Genomic DNA, 17,228 nt, shown 5'->3' with positions numbered 1-17,228 from the left:
TCCTGCAACGGGCACGGCCTGGGAATAACGGGAATTCTCAAATGGGAAATCTGGGAATTACACACTGGGAAATCTGGGAATTCCGGCCTGGGAAATCTGGGAATTCACACCCAAAAAAACAGGGAAAAAGCCCCAAGGGAAATGTGGGAATTCTCCTCCCTGCAGCCCTCGGCACTGCCCGGTGGCAGCAGCAGCTCCTCCAAGGGGCACAGCCTGCGGAAAATGGGAATTCTCAAATGGGAAATCTGGGAATTCCTGCCTGCAAAATCTGGGAATTTCATACTGGGAAAATGGGAATTACACACTGGGAAATCTGGGAGTTCAGACCCAGAAAAACAGGGAAAAATCCCCAAGGGAAATCTGGGAATTCTCCTCGCTGTGGCCCCGCAGCAGCAGCTCCTCCAGAGGGCACAGCCTGGGAACAACGGGGAGAAAATCTTGGAATTACACACTGGAAAAATGGGAATTACACACTGGGAAATCTGGGAATTCACACCCAAAAAAACAGGGAAAAAGCCCCAAGGGAAAGCTGGGAATTCTCCTCGCTGCGGCCCCACAGCAGCAGCAGCTCCTGCAACGGGCACGGCCTGGGAATAACGGGAATTCTCAAATGGGAAATCTGGGAATTACACACTGGGAAATCTGGGAATTTCATACTGGGAAAGTGGGAATTACACACTGGGAAATCTGGGAATTCACACCCAAAAAACCAGGGAAAAAACCCCAGGGGAAATCTGGGAATTCTCCTCGCTGCGGCCCCACAGCAGCAGCTCCTGCAAAGGGCACGGCCTGGGAACAACCGGGGGAAAATCTGGGAATTACACACTGGGAAATCTGGGAAATCTGGGAATTACACACTGGGAAATCTGGGAATTCACACCCAAAAAACAGGGAAAATCCCCAGGGGAAATCTGGGAATTCTCCTCGCTGCAGCCCAGCGGCAGCAGCAGCTCCTGCAAAGGGCACGGCCTGGGAATTCTCAAAAGGAAATCTGGGAATTACACACTGGGAAAAATCTGGGAATTACACACTGGGATAAAAGGGAATTCCTGCCTGGGAAATCTGGGAATTCACACCCAAAAAACCAGGGAAAAAACCCCAAGGGAAATCTGGGAATTCTCCTCGCTGTGGCTCCACAGCAGCAGCAGCTCCTGCAAAGGGCACGGCCTGGGAACAAGGGGAATTCTCATATGGAGAATCTGGGAATTCCTGCCTGGAAAATCTGGGAATTACACACTGGGAAATCTGGGAATTCACACCCAAAAAAACAGGGAAAAATCCCCAAGGGAAAATCTGGGAATTCTCCTCACTGTGGCCCCACAGCAGCAGCTCCTGCAAAGGGCACGGCCTGGGAACAACCGGGGGAAAATCTGGGAATTACACACTGGGAAATCTGGGAAATCTGGGAATTACACACTGGGAAATCTGGGAATTACACACTGGGAAATCTGGGAATTCACACCCGAAAAAACAGGGAGAAAACCCCAAGGGAAATCTGGGAATTCTCGCTGCGGCCCGGGGGCAGCAGCAGCTCCTCCATGGGGCACGGCCTGGGAATAACGGGAATTCTCAAATGGAGAATCTGGGAAAATGGGAATTCCACACTGGGAAAAGTGGGAATTTTCAACCAGAAATCTGGGGAGAAACCCCAAGGGAAATCTGGGAATTCCCACCTGGAAAAATGGGAATTCACAACCAGAAACACCAAAATTCCCTACTGGAAAAATGGGGAGTTCACACCTGAAAACACCGGGAACTCCTGCCTGGATAAACTTGGAATTTGCACCTGGAAAAATGGGAATTCATACCTGAAAACACCAGGAATTCTTGTCTGGGAATCTGGGAATTCACACCTGGAAAATTTGGGAATTCCTGCCTGGAAATCTGGGAATTCCCACCCGGAAACACTGGGATTACCACACTGGGAAAATTTGGGAATTCCTGCCTGTGAAAACTGGGGAAAAACCTTAAGGGAAATCTGGGAATTCCCATCTGGAAATCTGGGAATTCAGCCCTGGAAATCTGGGAATTCCCCACAGGAAAAATGGGAATTCATCTCTGGAAAACTGGGAATTCACACCTGGAAAACAGGGAATTCCCACCTGGAAAAACTGGGAAAAAACACCAAGGGAAATCTGGGAATTCCTGCCTGGTAAAATGGGAATTCACACCTGGAAACACCAGGAATTTCTGCCTGGAAATCTGGGAATTCCCACCTGGAAAAGTGGGAATTTCCAACTGGAAACACTGGAACATCCCAATAGGAAAAGTGGGAATTCACACCTGGAAATCTCAGGAATTCCTGCCTGGAAAATCTGGGAAAAGCCCTGCTTGGAAATCCAGAAATTCCCAATTGGAAAAACCTTGGGAATTTTGGGGTAAAACCCTTGGGAGTTTTGGGAAGAATCCTCAAAAATCCTTGGGAATTTTAGGGAAATTTGGGAAAAAACCCTTGGGAGTTTTGGGGTAAAACCCTCAGGAATTTTGGGAAAAATCCTCAAAAATCCTTGGGAGTTTTGGGGAATTTTGGGAAAACCCTTGGGAATTTTGGGAAGAATCCTCAGAAACCCTTGGGAATTTTGGGAAAAATCCTCGGGAATTTTGGGGGAAAACCCTTAGGGAATTTTGGGGAAATTCGGGAAAACCCTTGGGAATTTTGGGAAAATCCATGGGAATTTGGGGAAGAATCATCAAAAACCCTTGGGAATTTTGGGAAGGATCCTGAAAAACCCTTGGGAATTTTGGGAAGAATCCTCGAAACCCCTTGGGAATTTCGGCAAAAAACCTTTGGGAATTTTGGGAAAAATCCTTGGGAATTTTGAGGAATTTCAGGAAAACCCTTGGGAATTTTGGGGAAATTTGGGAAAAAAACCCTTGGGAGTTTTGGGAAAACCCTTGGGAATTTTGGGAAAAATCCTCAAATTCCTTGGGAGTTTTGGGGAATTTCAGGAAAAAACCCTTGGGAATTTTGGGGCAAACTCTGGCAAATGTGGGAAGACCCTTGGGAACCGCTGGGAAAGTCGGGAATGCTGGGAATGTTGGGAACCCTTGGGAATGCTGAGAATGTTGCGAACACCAGGAACGTTGGGAACGCTGGGAACGCCATTGGGAAAACCCTTGGGAATTTTGGGAATTTTGGGGGAAAACCCTTGGGAATTTTGGGGTTAATCCTCAAAAAACCCTTGGGAGTTTTGGGGAACCCTTAGGAATTTTGGGGAATTTTGGAAAAACCCTTGCAGAATTTTGGGAAGAATCCTCAAAAACCCTTGGGAATTTTGGGAAAATCCTTGGGAATTTTGGGAAAAATCCTCGGGAATTTTGGGGGAAAACCCTTGGGAATTTTGGGGAAATTCGGGAAAAACCCTTGGGAGTTTTGGGAAGAATCCTCAAAAACCCTTGGGAATTTTGGGAAAATCCATGGGAATTTTGGGGTAAAACCCTTGGGAATTTTTGGAAGAATCCTCGAAAACCCTTGGGAATTGTGGGGTGTTTTGGGGGAAAACCCTTGGGAATTTTTGGGAAGAATCATCAAAAACCCTTGGGAATTTTGGGGAATTTTGGGAAAACCCTTGGGAATTTTGGGAAGAATCCTCAAAAACCCTTGGGAATTTTGGGGAACCCTTGGGAATTTTGGGAAAACCCTGGAGAATTTTGGGAAAATCGTCAAAAACCTCTTGGGAATTTTGGGGAACTTTGGGGTAAAACCCTTGGGAATTTTGGGAAAAACCTTGGGAATTTTGGAGTAAAACCCTTGGGAATTTTGGGGCAAACTCTGGCAAATGTGGGAAGACCCTTGGGAACCCTTGGGAACGCTGGGAACCCTTGGGAACATTGGGAATGTTGGGAACGCTGGGAATGCTGGGAACGTCGGGAATGCCGTGGGGAAAACCCTTGGGAATTTTGGGGAAAATCCTCAAAAATCCTTGGGAATTTTGGGGAGTTTTGGGAAAATCCTTGAGAGTTTTGGGGAAAATCCTCAAAAACCGTCGAGGAATTTTGGGGAATTTTGGGAAGAATCCTCAAAACCCCTTAGGAATTTTAGGAAGGATCCTGAAGAACCCCTTGGGAGTTTTGGGGAACCCTTGGGAATTTTGGGCAATTTCAGGAAAACCCTTGGGAACTTTGGGGAATTTTGGGAAAACCCTTGGGAATTTTGGGAAAACCCTTGGGAATTTTGGGGCAAACTCTGGGAAATGTGGGAAGACCCTTGGGAACCCTTGGGAACGCTGGAATGTTGGGAACGCTGGGAACGCCATTGGGAAAACCCTTGGGAATTTTGGGGAAATTTGAGAAAACCCTTGGGAATTTTGGGGAATTTCGGGAAAACCGTTGGGAACTTTGGGAAGAATCCTCAAAAACCCTTGGGAATTTTGGGGTGTTTTGGGGTAAAACCCTTGGGAATTTTGGGAAACCCTTGGCAATTTTGGAGTAAAACCCTTGGGAATTTTGGGGAGTTTTGGGAAACCCTTGGGAATTTTGGGGTAAACTCTGGCAAATGTGGGAAGACCCTTGGGAACCCTTGGGAACGCTGGGAACGTCAGGAATGTTGGGAACGTTGGGAACCCTTGGGAACGCTGGAAACACTGGGAATGTTGGGAATGCTGGGAACGCCTTGAATGTCGGGAACGTCGGGAACGTCAGGAACATCGGGAATGCTGGGAACATTGGGAATGTTGCGAACGTCGGGAACATCGGGAAGGTTGGGAACGCTGGGAATGTCAGGAATGTCAGGAATGCTGGGAACATTGGGAATGTCGGGAACCCTTGGGAACGCTGGGAACATTGGGAATGTCAGGAACGCTGGGAACTTTGGGAATGCTGCGAACGTTGGGAACCCTTGGGAATGTTGGGAACGCTGGGAACTTTGGGAATGTTGCGAACGTCGGGAACCCTTGGGAACGCTGGGAACATTGGGAATGTCAGGAACGCCAGGAACTTTGGGAATGTCGGGAACGCCGGGAACCCTTGGGAACCCTTGGGAACGCTGGGAACTTTGGGAATGTCGGGAACGTTGGGAACTTTGGGAATGTTGGGAACACTGGAAACTTTGGGAATGTTGCGAACGTTGGGAACCCCTGGGAACGCTGGAAACTTTGGGAATGTTGGGAACGCTGGGAATGTTGGGAATGTCAGGAATGCTGGGAACTTTGGGAATGTTGCGAACGTCGGAAACTTTGGGAATGTTGGGAACGCTGGGAACTTTGGGAATGTTGGGAACCCTTGGGAACTTTGGGAATGTTGTGAACGTTGGGAACCCTTGGGAACGCTGGAAACTTTGGGAATGTTGGGAACGTTGGGAACCCTTGGGAACGCTGGAAACTTTGGGAATGTTGGGAACGTCGGGAACCCTTGGGAACCCTTGGGAACGTCGGGAACGCCGGGAATTCCGGGGCGCGGGCGGCACTCACTGGTCGGCCTTGGCGAGGCCGGGGCGCGGCGGGGGCGGGGCCGGGGGCGGGGCCAGGGCGGGGTCGGCCCAGGGCAGCGGCTCCGGGAGGGCCAGGCCGGGGTCGGGAACGCCCAGGTCCAGCTCCGGCAGCCCTGGATGGGAGAAAAACGGGAAAAGCCGGAATTCCTCGGGATGCGGTCCGGGAAAATCCGGGATTCGGGAGAGGCGGGAGAGGAATTTTGGTGATTATGGGGCGGGGGAGTTTTTTTTTAGGGAATTTTGGGCGATTTTTTAAAAAATTTTTTGAGTTTTTCCGGAGTGGGATTTTCGGGAATGGCCAAATCCGGGGGGATTTTGGGAATGGAATTTCGGGAGGTTTATGGGGAGTGGGATTTTGAGGGATTTTTGGGGATTTTCAATGGGATTTTGGTGAATTTTAGGGCATTTTTTGAATGGAATTTTGCAGAATTTTGGGGAATTTTTGGGAATGGAATTTTGGGCGATTTTTTAAAAAAAAATTTTGAGTTTTTCTGGAGTGGGATTTTCGGGAATTGCCAAATCTGGGGGAATTTTGGGAATGGGATTTCGGGGGATTTATGGGAATTTGGGGGTTTTGCAATGGGATTTTGGCAATTTTAGGGCATTTTTTGAATGGAATTTTGCAGAATTTTGGGGAATTTTGGGGGATGGGATTTTGTGGATTTCGAGAAGATTTTGGGATTTTGGGCAGAATTTTTGGGGGAATTTTGGGGAATTTTTGGGAATGGGATTTTGTGGATTTCGAGAAGATTTTGGGCAGAATTTTTAGGGGAATTTTTTGGGAATTTTTGGGAGTTCTGGGACTTTTTGGGAATCGGCTCCAGAATTTCCGGAATTCCCAAGCCCAGCTCCAGCAGCCCTGGGAAAACGGGAAAATTGGGAATGTCAGAGCTTGGAATTCCCAAAAAATCCGTGGGAAATTTTGGGATTTTTGGGAATGGGATTTTGGGGGATTTTTTTTTTAATTTTATTGGAATTTGAGGGGTTATTTTGGGGATTTTTAAGGAATTTTTTGGCAATTTTGGCAATGGAATTTTGGGAGGTTTTAGGAATGGGATTTTGGAAAAGGAGTTTTGGGATTTTTAGAATGGGATTTTGGGAATTTTTGGGAATTTTTTTTTTTTTTGAATGCCTGGGAATTTTGGGAATTTTTGAGAATTCCATAATTTGGGGAAATTTGGGAATGGAATTTTGGGGGGGGGGGGAATTTTGGGAATTTTTGGGAATCGGGAACAGGAAACAAAATCCTGAAGCAGAAAAGGGGAAAATGAGGGAAAATGGGGGGAAATTGAGGAAATGGGAGAAACTTGGGGAAAATGGGGGGAAAATGGGAAAAATTAGGGCAAAAATGTGAAAATTGGAAAAAATTCGGAAAATGGGGAAATGGGGGAAAATGGGGGGAAAATGAGGGAAAATATGGGAGAAAATGGGGGAAATTGGGAAAAATAGGGAGAGAGGGGGGGAAATTGGGAAAATTGCAATATTAGGGAAAAATGGAAAAAAGGGGGGAAGTGGGAAAAATGGGGGAAAATGGGAAAAAATGGGGAAAATTTGGGAAATTAAAAAAAAAGGGGAAAATGTGTAAATATGGGGGAAATGGAGGAAAATGGGGAAAATCAGGAAAATTGGGAAAAATTGAGAAAACTGGGCAGGAAGCGGGAAAAACGGGGAAAAGGGGAAAAATTAGGGAAAATATGGAGGGAAATAGGGGAAAATGGGGGAAACTGGGAAAAATGGGGGGGAAAGGGGGAGATTTGGGGGAAACTGGGAAAATTCAGGAAAAAATGGCAAAAATTGGGAAAAAAATGGGGAAAAAGCAGGAAAATCAGGGGGACATGTGGGGAAAATGGGGGGAAATGGGGAAAATCAGGAAAATTGGAAAAAAGGGGGAAATTGGGGGAAATTGGGAAAAAAGGGGGGGAAGATTGGGAAAAATGGGGGAAAATGGAAAAAATGGGGGGAAATGGGGGAAAGTGGGGAAAATGGGACAAATTGGGAAAAAAGTGGGAAAAAATGGGGAAAAACGGAAAATTTTTGGGAAAATGGGGGGAAAATGAAGGAAAATGGGAAAAATTGGGGTAAAAGCAGGAAAATGGGGGGGACATGCAGGGAAAATGGGAAAAATGTGGGGATATGAGGGAAAATGGGGAAAATCGGGAAAAAGGCGGGAAAATTGGCAAAAATGGGGGAAATTGGAAAAAATGAGGGGAATGGGGGAAAGTGGGGAAAATGGGAAAAATTGGGAAAAAAGTGGGAAAAATGGGGAAAAATGGAAAATTTTTGGGAAAATGGGGGGGAAATGGCAAAAATGGGGGAAAATGAAGGAAAATGGGAGAAAAAATTGGGGTAAAAGCAGGAAAATGGGGGGAACATGTGGAGAAAATGGGAAAAATGGGGGGAAATGGGTAAAAATGGGGAAAATCAGGGAAAAGGGGGGAAAATTGGAGGAAATTGGGAAAAATGGGGGGAAATTGGCAAAAATGGGGGAAAATTGGCAAAAATGGGGGAAAATGGAAAAAAATGGGGGGAATGTGGGGAAAATGGGGAAAACTGGGAAAAATGTGGGGAAAATTGGGGAGAAATGGGGAAAAAATTGAAAATTTTTGGGAAGATGGGGGGAAATGGGAAAAATCAGGGAAAATGGGGGAAAATGGGGGAAAATGGGGGAAAATGAAGGAAAATGGGAAAAAAATTCCAAAGCAAATCCAACATTTCAAAAGAGAAAATCTTGGACGGTGCCGGGATCCCGGGCGAGGGTTTGAGCCCATTGCCGCCATTCCCATGTGCGGAATTCCGGGAATTCCGGGAATTGTGGGGAATTGTGGGAATTGTGGGAATTGCTGTACCTGAGGGGGCTCTGGCGGCCGTGCTGGGCTGCAGGGGCGTCATTCCCGACACTCCGGACACTCCGGACACTCCGGATTCGCTCCTGTCCGGGCCGCAGATCCCGGGAATCGGCGCCGATTTTTCCAGGGAAGGGAGGAGCTGATCCAGCTGCTCCAGCTCGGCTGAGAACTGCGGGGAAAAGGGAAAAATTCTGGGATCGGGTGGGGAAAAAAATCTCGGGACAAAGTAGGAAAAGTTCTGGGTTGGGGTGGGGAAAAGTCTGGGAGAAGGAAGGAAAAATTCTGGGATTAGATGGGGAAAATCCTGGAATAAACTGGGAAGGTTCTGGAATCAGGCAGGAAAAATCTTGGGATCAGCTGGAAAAAATCCTGGAATAAACTGGGAAAAATTCTGGGATTAGCTGAGAAGAATCTTGGGATCAGGCGAAAAAACAATCTGGAATAAGGTGGGAAAAATCCCAAAAAAAAAAAGGGAGAAATTCTGGGATCAGGTGGGAAAAGATCTGGAATCAGGCAGGAAAAATCTTGGCATCAGCTGGAAAAAATCCTGGAATAAACTGGGAAGATTCTGGAATGAGGTGAGAAAAAATCTGGGATAAGGTGGGGAAAACCCCCCAAAAAAACTGGGAAAAATTCTGGGATCAGGTGGGAAAAAATCTGGGAGAAAGCAGAAAAAATTCTGGGATTAGCTGGGAAAAATTCTGGAATAAACTGGGAAGATTCTGGAATCAGGCAGGAAAAAATCTTAGGATCAGGTGGGGAAAAATCTGGGATCAGGTGGGAAAAATCCGAGAAAAAAATGGGAAAATTTGTGGGATCATGTGGGAAAAAATCTGGGAGATAGCAGAAAAAATTCTGGGATTAGATGGGAAAAATCTTGGGATCAGCTGGAAAAAATCCTGGAATAAACTGGGATAAATTCTGGAATCAGCTGGGAAAAATCCTGAAATAAACTGGGATAAATTTTGGAATCAGCTGGGAAAAATCCTGGGATCAGGCAGGGAATATTCTGGGATTAGCTGAGAAAAATCTCAGGATAGGTTAGGAAAAATTCTGGGATTAGCTGGGAAAAGTCTTGGGATCAGGTGGGAAAAATTCTGGGATCAGCTGGGAAAAATTCTGCATAAACAGGAAAAAATCTTGGGATCAGGTTTGGGAACAAACTGGGAAAAATTCTGGGATTGGGTGAGAAAAATTCTGGGATAAGGCAGGAAAAATCTTGAGATTCCAGGGGAATGGGAAGCAAAAGCCAGGAGAATTCCCAGAAGATCCCTGGGAGCATCCAAGGAAATCTTGGAGAACCTCAAGACCTTGGGATTGGAATGGGATGGGATCAAATCTCCACCAATCCCACCCGAACCCTTCTGGACCTCCAGGATTCCATGGGAATGGGAAACAAAATCCAGGAGAATTCCTAGAAAATCTCTGGGAATGTCCATGGAAATCTTGGAATTATGAGACTGGAATGGGATGGAATCAAATCTCCATAAATTCCACCCGAACCATTCCGGAACTCTGGAATTCAATGGGAAGACAAATCCTGGAGAATTCCTAGAAAATCTTTGGGAATGTCCAAGAAAATCTTGGAATTGTGGGATTGGAGCAGGACGGGATCGAAGATTATGAACTTCACCCAAACCATTCTGGATGTCCAGGATTCCATGGGAATGGGAAGCCAAACCCAGGAGAATTCCCAGAAAATCTTCGGGAATGCCCAAGAAAATCTTGGAGATTGCCTCAAGATGTTGGGATTGGAGTGGGATGGGATCAAATCACCATAAATCCCACCCAAACCATTCCAGAGCTTTGGCATTCTCTGGGAAAGGGAAACAAAATCCTGCAGAATTCCTCGAAAATCTTTGGGAATGTCCATGGAAATCGTGGAATTATGAGACTGGAATGGGATGGGATCAAAGCTCCACCAATCCCAGCCGAACCATTCCGGAACTCTGGAATTCAATGGGAAGCCAAACCCAGGAGAATTCCCAGAAAATCCTTGGGAGCATCCAAGGAAATCTTGGAGCACCTCAAGACCTTGGGATCGGAGCAGGATGGCATTGAATCTCCACCAATCCCACCCGAACCATTCTGGATCTCCAGGATTCCATGGGAATGGGAAGCCAAGCCTGGGAGAATTCCTAGAAAATCTTTGGGAATGTCCAAGGAAATCTTGGAGCACCTCAGGATCTTGGGGTTGGAATGGGATGGGACCGAATCTCCACAAATCCCACCCAAACCATTCCAGAACTTTGCCATTCAATGGGAAAGGGAAACAAAATCCTGCAGAATTCCTAGAAAAACTTTGGGAATGTCCATGGAAATCTTGGAATTATGAGACTGGAATGGAGTGGGAGGCAAAGCTCCATAAATCCCACCTGAACCATTCCAGAACTTTGGCATTCGATGGGAAGCAAAACCCAGGAGAATTCCCAGAAAAGGAAATCTTGGAGCACCTCAAGACCTTGGGATCGGAGCAGGATGGGACCAAATCTCCACCAATCCCACCCAAACCATTCTGGATCTCCAGGATTCCATGGGAACGGGAAGCCAAATCCTGGACAATTCCCAGAAAATCTTTGGGAATGCCCAGGAATATCTTGGAGCACCTCAAGACCTTGGGATCGGAGCAGGATGGGACCAAATCTCCACCAATCCCACCCAAACCATTCTGGATCTCCAGGATTCCATGGGAACGGGAAGCCAAATCCTGGACAATTCCCAGAAAATCTTTGGGAATGCCCAGGAATATCTTGGAGCACCTCAAGACCTTGGGATCGGAGCAGGATGGGACCAAATCTCCACCAATCCCACCCAAACCATTCTGGATCTCCAGGATTCCATGGGAATGGGAAGTCAAACTCGGGAGAATTCCTAGAAAATCTTTGGGAATGCCCAGGAATATCTTGGAGCACCTCAAGACCTTGGGATCGGAGCGGGATGGGACCGAATCTCCACCAATCCCAGCCAATCCATTCCGGAACTCTGGAATTCAATGGGAAGCCAAACCCAGGAGAATTCCCAGAAAATCCTTGGGAGCATCCAAGGAAATCTTGGAGCACCTCAAGACCTTGGGATCGGAGCAGGATGGCATTGAATCTCCACCAATCCCACCCGAACCATTCTGGATCTCCAGGATTCCATGGGAATGGGAAGCCAAGCCTGGGAGAATTCCTAGAAAATCTTTGGGAATGTCCAAGGAAATCTTGGAGCACCTCAAGATCTTGGGATTGGAGCAGGATGGGACCGAATCTCCACCAATCCCACTCAAACAATTCAGGACCTCCAGGATTCCATGGGAATGGGAATCCCAATCCCGGCCAATCCCCCCAGAGGATCTCGGTTCTCCCCCACCCACCTGTCCCGGCGCCTCCATCTTGACCTCATCCCCCGCGGGAATTTTGGGAATGGCGTTCGGCGGGGCCGGACACGTCTCGGCAGGGGCGGCGGCCTCGCCCTTCTCCACCTTGACCTTGACGTCGTCCAGGCTGAGCCCCGGCTGCGCCGGCTCCTTCTCGTCCTTGTCCAGCAGGTACCGCAGCAGCTGGTGATCCTTGCACTCCTTCTTCTTCTCCGCCTCCGCCATCCCGGAATTCCCGGCGCCGCAATTCCCGCCGGGATTCTCCTTCTTGTCCTGCTCGGCGGCGGCGGCGGGGATGTCGGAGGGGCTGCCCTCCTGCAGCAGCCGGTGCAGGATTTTGTGGCGCTCCGTCAGCGAGCTGTGCGAGGACGGGCAGGACGGAGCAGCCGGGACGGGGTTCCCGGGAATGCCGGCGCACGCCAGGGAATCCTTGGAGCTGGTGTCGGCGTCGGCGTGGTGCCGCAGCTGCTGCTCGGCCGTGCTGGCCAGCAGCTGCACCAGCCGGTGGCTCGTGCCCTGCGGACACTTCCCGCCGCCGCCGCCGCCGCCGCCGTCGCCCCCGGCCTCGGATCCGTGCGGAATTCCCGGCTCCGAGGTCTTGTCGGCTCCGTTGTTTTCTTGGATCATCTCGCCGAGGATGGAAGAGATTTCCTTGGCGTCCTTGGGGTCGGATTTGCCGCCGACGCGGCCGGGGGAGTTTTGGGAGCTTGGCTGCCTCAAAAACGCCGGATTGGCCGGAGGCTCCGGAAGCGCCGAGTTGACGGGAGCGTTGGGAAAAGGCCGGGAATTCCCCGAGGATGAGGAGGAGGATGAGGAGGAGGAGGAGGATGAGGAGGAGGAGGAGGAAGCTGGGGAGTGCATGGATGGCGAGAAGGGAGCTCGGGATCTGGGAATCAAGCCGGGACTCCCGCGGTGCCGCGGCGACAGGAACTGCGGGGCCGGAATTCCGGGGCTGTTCATGGGGGAGCTGCCGTGGGACAAAGGGTGGGAATTCCCGGCGGTTTGGCTTAAGGCAACGTTGGATCCCAGAGGATTCCCGAAATTCCCTTGGCCCGAGGCGGAATTGCCGGGATGAGGGGAGGGCGCGGCCATGACGGAGCCATTGGACGGAGGGAGGGAAGGCGGCAGCGCCATTCCCGGCGCCGGAGGAACGTTGGGATTCACCCTGGGAAGGGCCAGGCCTGGAGCGGGGGCGTCCTGGGGGGAGAGAATTCCGTGATCCCTGGGGGGGAAAAAAACATGGGAAAATCAGGTTTTCCCCGGGTTTTGGTGTTCCCCAAAGCAGTTCTGGCAGCGGGAATTCCAAAAATTCCCTGCTTGGAATTCTGGCTGCTCCGAGGCTTTCTCAGGGTTTTGGAATTCCCAGATCCTGTTCCGAGAACAGCAGGAATTCCAAAAAATTCCCTGCTTGGAATTCCGGCCGCTCCAAGGTTTTCTCAGGGTTTGGAATTCCCAAATCCTGCTCTGAGAAGAGCAGAGATCCCAAAAATTCTCTGCTCGGAATTCCGGCTGCTCCGACCCTTTTTCCAGGTCTGGAGTTCCCAGATCAGCATTCCCATCATCCCAGGCCAGTGGCGCGGGGAAAAGTCCGTTTTCCCAAATTTTTGGAGTTGTTCCAGGATTCCCTGGACCCATCCCAGCAGCTCCAGAGGATCATTTTTCTTGGGAATTCTGACAGAAATCCTTGGGAGGGGAAGGTCTCAATTCCAATTCCAATCCCAATCCCAATCTAAATTCCAGACCTAATTCCAATCCCAATCCTAAACCTAATCCTAATTCCAATCCCAATCCCAACTCTAATCTCAATGCCAATCCCAGTCCTAAACCTAATCCTAATTCCAATTCCAATCCCAATTCCAGTCCCAGTCCCAATCCCAATCCCAATCCCAAAACCAATCCCAATCCAATCCCAATCCCAATTCCAGTCCCAATCCCAATCCAAATTCCAATCCCAATCCCAACCCAATCCAGCACTGAGGACCCAGGGAATGCCCGGATGAGGTCAAGGCCAAATTTACAGGAAAAATTCCTCACCTAGAGTTTGAAAACCCCTTGAAAAATTTTTCCTTAGGAGACACCAAAAATTCCCAAAACCTCCAGAATTCCAGGAAAAAACTCAAAAGAGGGGGGAAAAAAGAAGGGGAAAAACCCCAAAAAGCTGGAAAAACCCAAGGCGGGATCAGCGCCCGAAGCTCCATCCCTGCCTCATCTGGGTGATTCCCGGCACCGATCCCAGCCGGAATTCTGAGGAATTCCATGGAATTCCGAGGGATTTGATGGAAATTCCATGGAATTCCGAGGGATTTGATGGAATTCCGTACCTCTCAATGACGTGGATGCCCATGATGAAGGGCTGCAGCTCCGGGCTCGAGGGGTAGCAGAGCTTGCACTTGGTGTGGGCACTCAGCACGGAGCCGTCGCTCAGCGTGAAGCGGTACGAGGGGCTGAAGGCCGTGCCCCGCGTCATCACTGAGGGGAAACACACAGAATTCCAGGGAAAAATATGGGAAAATCACGGAAAATCTCGAGAAAATCCTGAGAAGATCCTAAAAATCATGTCAGGGGAAAAGGGAAAGTCACCACGGAGCCGGAGCTCAGCGAAAAGGGGACGACGGGCTGAGGGCCCTGCTGGGGTTATCACTGAGGGGAAAAATGCTGAATTCCAAGGAAATCCTGGGAAAACACTGAGAAAATCCAAAACAATCCTGAAAAAATCCCAAAAACCCCAATTCAATGGAATTCTGATCCCAAAAGCCACAACAGGGCCCAGGGACGATCAGCACAGAGCCCTTGCTCACTGTGAGGGGGATGAGGGGCTCAAGGCTGTGCCAGGGTCATCACTGAGGGAAAAACATGGAATTCCAAGAAAATCTTGGGAAAACAATGAGAAAATCCCCAAAAAATCCAGATCCAGTCCCAAAAGCCCCAATTCAATTCCAATTTGATCCCAAAAACCCCAGTAGGGCCCAGGAAGGATCAGCACAGAGCCGGCTCTCAGTCTGAAGGGGACGAGCAGCTGAGGGCCCTGCAAGGGCCCTGCCCCATCACTGAGGGGAAAAACACTGAATTCTAGGAAAAACATGGAAAAATCCTGAGAAGATCCAAAAAAAAATCCCAATCTAATCTCAGAAACCCCAATCCAATTCAATTTGATCCCAAAAACCTCTACAGGGCCCAGGCAGGATCAGCGTGGAGCCATTGCTCAGTGTGAAGGGGACGAGGGGCTTGAAGGCCGTGGCGGGGTCATCACTGAGAGGAAAAACACTGAATTCCAGGAAAATCCGGGGAAAAATCCCAAGAACATCCTGAGAAAATCCCAATCTCATCCCAAAAATCCCAATTCAAGGGAAATCAATCCCAAAAATGCCAGCAGGGCACAGGGAGGATCAGCACGGAGCCGTCGCTCAGCGTGAAGCGGTACGAGCGGCTGAAGGCCGTGCCCCGCGTCATCACTGAGGAGAAACACACAGAATTCCAGGGAAAAATATGGGAAAATCACGGAAAATCTCGAGAAAATCCTGAGAAGATCCTAAAAATCATGTCAGGGGAAAAGGGAAAGTCACCACGGAGCCGGAGCTCAGCGAAAAGGGGATGAGGGGCTGAGGGCCCTGCTGGGGTTATCACTGAGGGGAAAAATGCTGAATTCCAAGGAAATCCTGGGAAAACACTGAGAAAATAAAAAAAAAAATCCTGAAAAAATCCCAAAAACCCCAATTCAATGGAATTCTGATCCCAAAAGCCACAACAGGGCCCAGGCAGGATCAGCACAGAGCCCTTGCTCAGTGTGAGGGGGATGAGGGGCTCAAGGCTGTGCGAGGGTCATCACTGAGGGAAAAACATGGAATTCCAAGAAAATCTTGGGAAAACAATGAGAAAATCCCAAAAAAATCCTGAAAAAAATCCCAAAACCCCCAATTCAATGGAATTCTGATCCCAAAAACCACAGCAGGGCCCAGGCAGGATCAGCATGGAGCCATCGCTCAGGGTGAAGGGGACAAGGGGCTTGAAGGCCATGCCAGGGTCATCACTAAGGGAAAAACCACAGAATTCCAAGAAAAAACATGGAAAATCCTGGAAAATCCTGAGAAAATCCTGAGAAAATTCTAAAAATCATGATAGGCAAAGGAAGAGTCAGCTCAGAACTGATGCTCAGCGTAAAGGGGATGAAGGACTGAAGGTGGTGTTGGGATCATCCCTGAGGGGAAAAACATGGAATTACAGAAAAGGCCAAGAATATTCTGGGGAAATAACAAGAAAATCCTCAAAAAATCCCAATCTAATCCCAAAAAACCCAATTCAATGAAAATCTAATCTCAAATACCCCAGAGAACATTGAGGATCAACAGGGAGCTGTTGCTCAGCGTGAAGGGGGCGAGGGGCCATGCCACAGTCATCACTGAAGGGAAAAACACTTAAATCCCAGAAAAATCCCATTAAAATCTCAAGAAAATCCCGAGAAAATCGCAATCTAATCCCAAAAATCCACAATTCAATGGAAAGCTAATCCCAAAAACCCCAATAGGGCAAAGGCAGGATCAGCACGGAGCCGTCACTCAGCGTGAAGGGGACGAGGGCCTGAGGGCAATGCTGGGGTCATCACTGAGGGAAAAAACACTGAATTCCAGGGAAAAACTTGGAAAAAGTCTGAGAAAATCCTGAGAAAATCCCAATCTAACCCCAAAATCCTGAATCCAATGGAAAGTTAAACCCAAAAACCCCAATAGGGCACAGGGAGGATCAGCACGGAGCCGTCACTCAGCGCGAAGGGGACGAGGGCCTGAGGGCCGTGTCCCGCGTCATCACTGAGGGAAAAAACACTGAATTCCAGGGAAAAACTTGGAACAATCCTGAGAAAATCCCAATCTAACCCCAAAATCCTGAATCCAATGGAAAGTTAAACCCAAAAACCCCAATAGGGCACAGTGAGGATCAGCACGGAGCCGTCACTCAGCGTGAAGGGGACGAGGGCCTGAGGGCCGTGTCCCGTGTCATCACTGAGGGAAAAAACACGGAATTCCAGGGAAAAACTTGGAACAATTCTGAGGAAATACCAATCTAATCCCAAAATCCTGAATGCAATGGAAAGATAATCCCAAAAACCCCAATAGGGTACAGGCAGGATCAGCATGGAGCCATCACTCAGCGTGAAGGGGACGAGGGCCTGAGGGCCGTGCTGGGGTCATCACTGAGGGAAAAAACACTGAATTCCAGGGAAAAACTTGGAAAAAGTCTGAGAAAATCCTGAGAAAATCCCAATCTAATCCCAAAATCCGGAATCCAATGGAAAGCTAATCTCTAAAACCCCAATAGGGCACAGGGAGGATCAGCACGGAGCCGTCACTCAGCGTGAAGGGGACAAGCGCCTGAGGGCTGTGCCCCGCGTCATCACTGAGGGAAAAAACACTGAATTCCAGGGAAAAACTTGGAAAAAGTCTGAGAAAATCCTGAGAAAATCCCAATCTAATCCCAAAATCCTGAATCCAATGGAAAGTTAAACCCAAAAACCCCAATAGGGCACAGGGAGGATCAGCACGGAGCCGTCACTCAGCATGAAGGGGACGAGGGGTTGAGGGCCATGCTGGGGTCATCACTGAGG

The 17,228-nt window shown here is 48.8% G+C and overlaps 1 protein-coding gene across 1 annotated transcript in view; it reads right to left on the bottom strand.

Moving 5' to 3' along the window:
* The window catches only part of NCOA1 (nuclear receptor coactivator 1), a 79,425-nt gene that overhangs the window by 29,470 nt on the left and 32,727 nt on the right, over window positions 1-17,228 (bottom strand). The window contains 4 exon segments of the mRNA XM_066546162.1: window positions 5,409-5,541; window positions 8,071-8,443; window positions 11,630-12,854; window positions 13,954-14,101. Of these exon segments, the coding sequence (XP_066402259.1) occupies window positions 5,409-5,541; window positions 8,071-8,443; window positions 11,630-12,854; window positions 13,954-14,101 (1,879 nt within the window).

Source organism: Molothrus aeneus, chromosome 3 (genome assembly GCF_037042795.1).
Source record: "Molothrus aeneus isolate 106 chromosome 3, BPBGC_Maene_1.0, whole genome shotgun sequence".
Classification (NCBI taxonomy): domain Eukaryota; kingdom Metazoa; phylum Chordata; class Aves; order Passeriformes; family Icteridae; genus Molothrus; species Molothrus aeneus.
This window is presented reverse-complemented; position numbering and strand designations above follow the sequence as displayed.